The sequence below is a fragment of the Acartia tonsa genome, chromosome 11 (assembly GCF_053477335.1).
Source record: "Acartia tonsa isolate MP-2025a chromosome 11, ASM5347733v1, whole genome shotgun sequence".
Lineage (NCBI taxonomy): Eukaryota > Metazoa > Arthropoda > Copepoda > Calanoida > Acartiidae > Acartia > Acartia tonsa.
The window spans coordinates 46,705,997-46,714,647 of NC_137270.1; the positions used below are offsets into that span (position 1 = coordinate 46,705,997).

At 33.1% G+C, this 8,651-nt stretch overlaps 1 protein-coding gene across 1 annotated transcript; it reads left to right on the plus strand.

Annotated features, from left to right (window-relative positions):
- LOC145331332 (dynein axonemal heavy chain 5-like) lies at window positions 1-5,232 on the plus strand. Its single transcript, XM_080175947.1, has 5 exons — window positions 1-46; window positions 2,386-2,479; window positions 3,770-3,868; window positions 4,469-4,539; window positions 5,147-5,232. Exons 1-5 carry the CDS (start codon window positions 1-3, stop codon window positions 5,230-5,232), a joined length of 396 nt encoding a protein of 131 aa, XP_080032073.1.
- The last annotated feature ends 3,419 nt before the right edge of the window (window positions 5,233-8,651 follow it).

Genomic DNA, 8,651 nt, shown 5'->3' on the forward strand with positions numbered 1-8,651 from the left:
ATGGAAGCTCCCCTGCTGGAGAACAAAGAAGATATAGAAGATGTTTGTATTTCTGCTATGAAAGAAAAGGATATTGAAGCAAAACTTAAAGGAACACTTTACATTTTAAGACTAATAGGACTTTACAACTTAAAAAGACAAAATGATGGAATTTCAAACAAGGATGACAACACCCGTGAAAACAAAGCTCTAAAATAGGAGAGTAGAACAAACGATTATTAAGAACTTAAAAGACAGAATATAAATGTATAAGTCTAGACAAATAGTGATTTTTTTGCAAAATTGCATAAATACAGGTTACTGTACACAAGGACAAACTTACATTTTTAGAACTTGATTATAGAGATGCTTCACATATGATATTGCACTTCATTGTCCTAGAAATCATTTATCAAAATATACAAATATGAAAGTGTACAAATACAGGAGTTGTTTCTGAGTGGTCTTCACAAGAACTTGAATTCCTCAACTTTAAAAATCGTGGAGAACTTTTACTCAGGCAAAGCAATTCTACAACCATTAAAAATTTAAAATCCTATAGCAGCAAAGCAAATTGTTTTGCTTTCAAGTTAAATGCATTTTTATCAAAGGATCTATAATTAGGGTCGGTCCGTACGTCCGTCCGTCCGTCCGTAACGGATAGCTCTTTTCGTTAATTTAGGCATGTTAGAATTGTCCTATCGATTTCAAATTTTGCATGGTGATTCCTTTAGTAGTTAGGTACGATTTAGAAAGCGTAGCAACTCTATAATCATTACCAAAATGTCCGTACGTCCAATTTAAACATGTTGTTTTTTTTACTTTTTTAACAACAAATTTTTATGTGATCTAATAATCCGATTGATCTGATTTTTGGTATACTGATTCCTGGGACAACAAAGTATAATGTTATAAGCGAAGCAACTCTATAATCAAGTCCTAAATATGTAAGTATGTCCATAAACATTATCCTGTATAAAGCAGTTTTTCAACAAATTTACTTACATTTTTGCTTTGACTCTTATACTTATATATTTTGATTATTCAGTTCTGACACTATATAAGTGTTCATGTCCGTTTGTCCTACCGTTTCAGTGCTTCGCTTTTATGGATGTTGTCATCCTTGTTACTTGTGAAATCTTCCTCTTACAAAAATGTATAAGTATAAATATATAATCCAGATAAATAGCTTATTGGGGACTTTTTTTGTCTGCAAGCCAATTGCTTTCTGATCTTTTGTAGCAATTTGGATGTAACATTATATACGCTGATATTTAAAGATCCACGGGGTTGGAACATACAGTTATTTAATCCCTTTCCCCTCTATTGTTTCTCTTTAATCCACTTGTAACAAAAAATATAATAGTGAAGACAGGATTTTAAGTTTCTAGAAAAAGCTATGGATCAAATTAAACCTTCCTTAAAAGCAAACCAGTATTTGTCTACTTAAAAGATACTCGAATAAAATGCTTTGATTGCAGAGGTGATACTACTGCAGAGTCTGTCAGCCAAGTTGAAGACAGTCTTATGATTCTAGGCATGATTTAATTACTTAATAGTTAACCCGCGACCATGGCTTAACACGTAGCGCATCTGCTCGTCGTCGGAAAGATAATCAGTTCGAATCTATGTCTTACACCGCGTCATAACTAAAGACGTTAAAAATGGATCCAACTGCTACTATGTCAGATGCGCGACGTAAATAGTTAGAGTGGGGGGAATGCCTTGGCCCAAAATAGGCGCAACCATGCACAGTTAGGACTTCTCAGACAAAGGTCGTGCATCACAGAGAGTTGGTTGTCTGATGGATGTTACTTTACCTAATATCCTTGGGGGTTTGGACATAGAAGGGTGCGTATCAGTCACCCTTAGTCTTCCTGGATTGCTGGACCAGGACCTGGACAGTACATCAAGTCGAAAAAGTCCTGGACTTCAATCCCGCCTGTACGAGGTAATCTAAAGATACTTCAAAGTTGCCTAACAGCTTTAATATGAATATTATTATAAAATTATGAAGTTTAGGTTTTAATTTCAGTTCTAATGCATGATATGTACACACCATTTAAAGTTTTTTATTTAAAACCTTAACCTTAGAATTTGACGTTGGTTCATTAATATTTCCAAAAATTATATACAATGAAAAACAAGTTTTTGAGATTTGATGAGTTGAAACCTGCGAAATATTGTTTAATACAAAATGCCTCCAAAACAAATATTGATGAGAAGAATTGATGATACAATTATGTTAAGAGTAAGTGGGTCAAATTAAGCAAATCAAAAATAAAACACTGTTCACATAAGATTTAAGTTCAAAGTTAAAGAAAAAAAATTCTCTTAAAAGTTATTTTACTTTTAAAAAGGCAGGTAAAATCAATAAAATATTAAGTAATTTTATCTTGAAATTAGGTTCCCTGTTATCTAACAGATATAATGCTCCATTTAAGAAACAGATCCAGAAATGGGTGGCTGACTTGTCAAATACTAATGAAATTCTAGAGAGGTAGATTATTTTTATTTTGTAATAAGTAATTGAAAAATGTTTAAAAACCAATCTTCTTATCAAAACAACAATCAATTTTACAGGTTGATAACTTCATTTTTTATTTCATATCATATTAGTTGTTTTCTATTGCATTGTAATGTTTTAATATTTCAACTTTATTCTTTTGAGTAAAGCAATAAAATTAAAGTTTCAAATAAAAATTAATCTTATTCTTGAAAATGATTTAGTATAATTAATGAATTAGTGGCTGCACTCCTTGTGGCCTCTAGAGGAACTTGAGGGAGCTAAGAGGGGGGTAGAGTAAGTCGACCCTCACCTCTTTTAAATTTTAGGGTTTTTTTATGTTCGATTTTTTTATTGTGGGGGGTGTTACCCTCCCGAAAAATATTTATAAACCTACCAAGAATCTATCAGAAGCTACATTGTAAAGGAGAACAATATCGGTTCAGCAGTTATCAACAGTTAGACACCGTTCTGCAATTACAGACAGACAGATACACATAATGACACAGATCCTGTTACTTTTATATAAAAGATTACATTATTAGATGGTTACTGGTCCAGAATCTGTGGGTGTACCTGGAGGCTGTATTTGTGGGAGGGTTTATGCAAGATCTTTCAGTACACACAGACAGACAGCAAGACAGACATTATGTTATTTTTATATAATGATTATATTACTAGATGGTTACTGGTTCAAAATTTGTGCGTATACCTGGAGGCTGTATTTGTTGGTGGGGATATTGCTAAGCAGACAGACCGCTAGATAGACATCCTGTTACTTTTATATAAATATTACATTACTAGATGGTTACTGGTCCAAAATCTGTGGGTGTACCTGGAGGCTGTATTTGTGGGTGGGGATATTGCTATCAAGTTATTTTTATATAATTATTCCATTACTAGATGGTTACTGGTCCAAAATCTGTGGGTGTACCTGGAAGCTGTTTTTGTGGGTGGGGATATTGCTAAGCAGACAGACCGCTAGAAAGACATCCTGTTATTTTTATATAATGATTACATTACTAGATGGTTACTTGTCCAGAATCTTTGGGTGTACCTGGAGGCTGTATTTGTTGGTGGGGATATTGCTAAGCAGACAGACCGCTAGATAGACATCCTGTTACTTTTATATAAATATTACATTACTAGATGGTTACTGGTCCAAAATCTGTGGGTATACCTGGAGGCTGTATTTGTGGGTGGATTTAGCAAGATCTTTCAGTACACACAGACAGACAGCGAGACAGACATCAAGTTATTTTTATATAATTATTCCATTACTAGATGGTTACTGGTCCAAAATCTGTGGGTGTACCTGGAAGCTGTATTTGTGGGCGGGGATATTGCTAAACAGCTACCCAAAGAAGCTAAGAGATTTTACAGGTAATTGTTTCTTTATTTTGCATTAAACAGTCTTGGAATACAGTAAAGAAAGAGTGATAACAAACAGAAAGGATATAGGGCAGTCCTTGAAAGGTTGATTTGTATTTGATTTAGAAGAGTCAAAATGGTTTCTATTTATAGATTATACTTTTTCAGATGTCATATGAAATGTTTGTTTCTTTGTTATTTTTTATACAAATTATGAAGTCACATAAATATGATTTGCTTAACTTAATATTTAATACAGTTTGACTCTGAATGTGATTAATGATTTGCAGCTTAAGCGTCATTGAAAAATAATGTATCGTCTCATATATAGAGGATTTTTACGAATAATAAAATAGTTCCTGTTTTATTGTTAAAGTTTTTTATATGTTGAATAGTGAGAATGTAAAATCAAAGAAATTTTTTTTTATTAAAATATAAAAAATATAAGATTAAAACCAGTTTTGTTAGCCTGGGCCTTCAGGTATTTAAGATTTTTATTTCAGTATTGTCTGCAATACGATTCTATGCATGATTTTCCAGTATGACTAAAAACCTGTTCTAATCCAGCGGATATTAGTCGGTTTCAACGACATACTATAAATCATTTTACAGGATTGACAAGACCTGGCAGAGAATTATGCAACGTGCCCATGACACCACCAATGTTGTTTACTGTTGTGTAGGCAGGGCTCATGGATATGGAGCTAGTTACCTAATTACCCTAGCTGTCTATAGTGCTCTAGCAAAATGGAGATATATGTCACTGGTCTACCTATTCTATTGACGTCAGGAAATGCCCTATACCCCATCTTCTTTCTAGGGGTTTTCTTTACCCCTTCCCTTTCTCTTTCCCTCTGCTATGACGCCAATAAAATAGGTAGACCAAAAGCTGGGACATCTATCCCCGTTTTTCCTAGGGCACTAAACACAGTTACTTAATTTTCTCGTTAAAGCGGAAATCTCCTTCCATGTCAAATGATCGCTCATCCGCTTGTAATGGGAAACAATACTCTAACTCTAGGATATTTGGTTAAGTAACATCCAACAAACAACCAAACCTTTGGTTACACTTCCTTTGTCTGAAAGTCATAACTGTGCCTTGCAATAATTTGCTTCTGTTTATGGTCCAAGGCATTCTCCCTACTTTTACTATTAGTGTTATGTGCAAGACATAGCAGTAATAGGTACAATTTTCAACATTTTATATTAGATAGACTCTAATCGCTTGTCAACATCTAATGTAAATTTATTTTGTTCCATTAACTTATCCTTGAATCCCTGTGAGTGTAGGTGATGATTATTTGAAATCAAATCTACCCAATCTACAAGAACAGCTGGAGATTTGTCAGGAATTGTCATTTTTACAATGTCAATGATTAGTAGAACACTAGCGACGGGTACATGGCAGATTTACCACTAGCAAAAATACAGTGATAATACTGTCATAAACACAGTGATTTGATGTCATAAACACAGTTTTATTGTCAAATTCACACCTGCATTTTTAGGGGGTATGACAAAAATACAGTCATTGCAATTTGAAAGCCTCATTGAATTTCATGGGTGTGAAAATGATAGTAAAACTGTGTTTATGACATAGTAAAGGTGTAATTTTGACAGTGGACAAAAAAATATTGCCAAAAATGCAGCTAAAAACGAAATTGTCAAAAACACACCCACTTTTTGTCAAAAACACAGTGGTTGTATTTTTGCTAGTGGTAAAAGTGGCAGCACCCCCTAGCGAATTCGCCTCTAGCCTCTAGGGGCTTTGCCCCGAGAGATAATTTAAAAAAATAAGTATTTCTGCTTCTGCTATTTTTTTAGGTGGGGGGGATTTTTATTTTTTGGGGGGTTGGGGGTGTCCCACCACCCAAGAAAATAGCCTAAAACCACCACAGGACCAGTAGATATATTCCCTGAAGAGTAGAGCCCATTCGGTTCAGTGGTTACCAAGATCTTAATCTTCAGACAGAAGGACAGACATGAAGCTTATTTGTATTATAGATAGAAAACAAGGATGTCATCATCTATAAGTAGCAAAGCTTTTGAATAAAAAGTAATGAGAACTTCCAAGCATTGGTTAAATTAGGGCTCGGCAGTCACGCGTCAGCCATGACTAAGTCTCAAGAAAATCCGTTTGGATGCTTTAAAATGTTTTTGAAAATAGGGATTGTCATTTTAGGGTCAGGTAAAGACCTCCAGTTGATTCTTAAAACTGTAAAAGGTTGATTTTCGTAAGGCTTACAAGCGGTTTCCAAGCCCTGGTTTGAATAACAAAGGACAGATGGAACAATATGTTGTAGAGTGGAAGCTTATTTGGCAGGAGAATCTTCACTAAAAATCAGCTGTAAATCTTTATAGTAAATTTGTTCATTCATTTTTGAGAACATTACTGACATAATGAAGGACCAAGTAATCATATACTGGATGAAAGACATAAAAGGAATCTACAAAAAAAAATTAAATCGTCTTTCTTGTATAGCAGCCGAGAAAATCACGGATTCACATATTTTGAACAAAACAGATGTGCATCTGACTTATAATAATGCTAAAATTGACAATCTCCAAATTACCAGAAATCTCTGACTGGCTACTTGGAGAAGAAAAGATTACTATTTCCCAGATTTTTCTTTGTTTCTGATCCAAATCTGTTGGAAATTCTGGGCCAGGCAATATATATACATACTTAAGTAGATGCTTAATTGGGAAAATCAAGCAAAATTAAAGTGGGTGGAAAAGCCCTTCTTGAAAAATTAGAGATGGCAGATTAAGGAAACACTCCTCTGAAAAAATGAAGGGGGGGGGGGATGAAAACATCCCTCTGGCAAAATTAAAGGAGGTGGAAACACTCCTCTGTAAAAATAAGGATGTGGGGTTGAAACATCAAACTGGCAAAATTTAGTGGGGGTGGAAACACCCACCTAGGGTCAAACCCCATACGCCTCTTTAATTTTTTTACTCAGTTCATCTGAACTTCATATTATATGGTAATGGATGTAGAACAGACATATGTCTATTTGAAATCAATCCAATATATCTTTGACGATGGAAATTTGAAACTCACGGGTCAATATTTCTCAAATATTCCCCCTATTTACGAACTGTCCAAAGTCGTTTATAATAATTAGGGAAAGGGTTGAATTTGGACATGAAACATAAATATTAAAATCTTTTCTAAATTTTTACGATCCTGAAAGTTAATATTTACTGATATTTTCCAATAAATTTTTTCGTTCCGTCAAAATTTGGAAAAATAGCCAATATAGCTGTCTAGAAAGAACACGAAACCTCTACACCTAATATTTTCTCAGTGTTTTTTTTTACTTTTTATACAATTTTTTTTTAAAAATTAAATATTGATGAGTTTTTTATTTTTATAGAATGAATTATAAAAAAAATAATATTGGTTGATTGGTTTTTGCGATATCAGAACTCAGAACCATATCAGTTTTACTTTTAAACAATTCAATAAATATGAAAACTTTAAAAATTAAATATTGATGAGTTTTTTTTATTTTTTTAGAATGAATTATAAAAAAATAATATTGGTTGATTGGTTTTTGCGATATCAGAACCATATCAGTTTTACTTGTAAACAATTCAATAAATATGAAAACTTAGATATAAAATTTGTATAATAGATAAGACTTTTAAATAATTTATTCTCCCCTTTCTTTATTCCAAAAATCTCGATTTTTCTTTCATTGTCATATCCTAGTATTTATTATGTGTATTTGTATTGTCGTGTGAGTATGTGAGAGGGTTGTAAAGGATAGATAAATTACCACCCCCTCCCCTCTCCCTCACATAGCTGTTAAGACTTAAGATTTTTTGTTTCAGGCTTTCAGCGTATCTACTCTATAATAATCCACCTTCCAAAGTTCCAACACCCTACATTCTCCAACCCTCCACCCTGCTTACTGTCTTCTACATTTCAACTCAACCATATATCAAACTTGCTAATATCATAAAGTGAAAGAAAAGTTAAAAAATAAACCACCAATAACCATTAAATAATGTATTAATCATTCTAACTCAAGTAATATGTACTAATTTATTATTTAACCTAACATACTAACAAAACAATAATCATAACTTTTTTTACTTTAATGAAATAAATAATCTAAATAAATAAATAAACTATGTTGACTTAAATAAAATGAAAATAAATATTTTTATTTTATTTGGATTGGAGTTAGTTTTGTAAATTGTAACGTTTTGTCCTTGTTCTCTAAGGTCTCATATTTCCTGTATCATGAGTTGACCCTTAGCTTTATGCGGTCATAAATGTTCCCCCCCCCAAAAAAAAAAACGCTGAATCGATAATAATTTATTATACTAGTGTAGTCTCACCCCTCCCCTATTTAAGAAATGTTGTCTACCCCTACCTCGCCCCCCCTAGTTTGAAGGTTGACCGTTACGATACAAATATTGACCCCTCCCCTCCCCCCCCCCCAAGAAATAACAATTCAAAACATATGGAAAATAGGAATTAGCGAAGCTTTTCTATAATTTGTGTTGGTTATAGACGTCAGTTAGTATTACTATTTTATATAATTTATAGACAGAATACTTACTTATAATTTTGATTATACTTATGCATTTATGTTAATGTTCCCCCCCCCCCCAAGAAATAACAAAACAAAACATATGGAAAATTCAAAATACTAGGAATTAGCGAAGCTTTTCTATAATTTGTGTTGGTTATAGACGTCAGTATGTTAGTATTTATATAATTTATAGACAGAATACTTACTTATAATTTTGATTATACTTATGCATTTATGTTAATGTT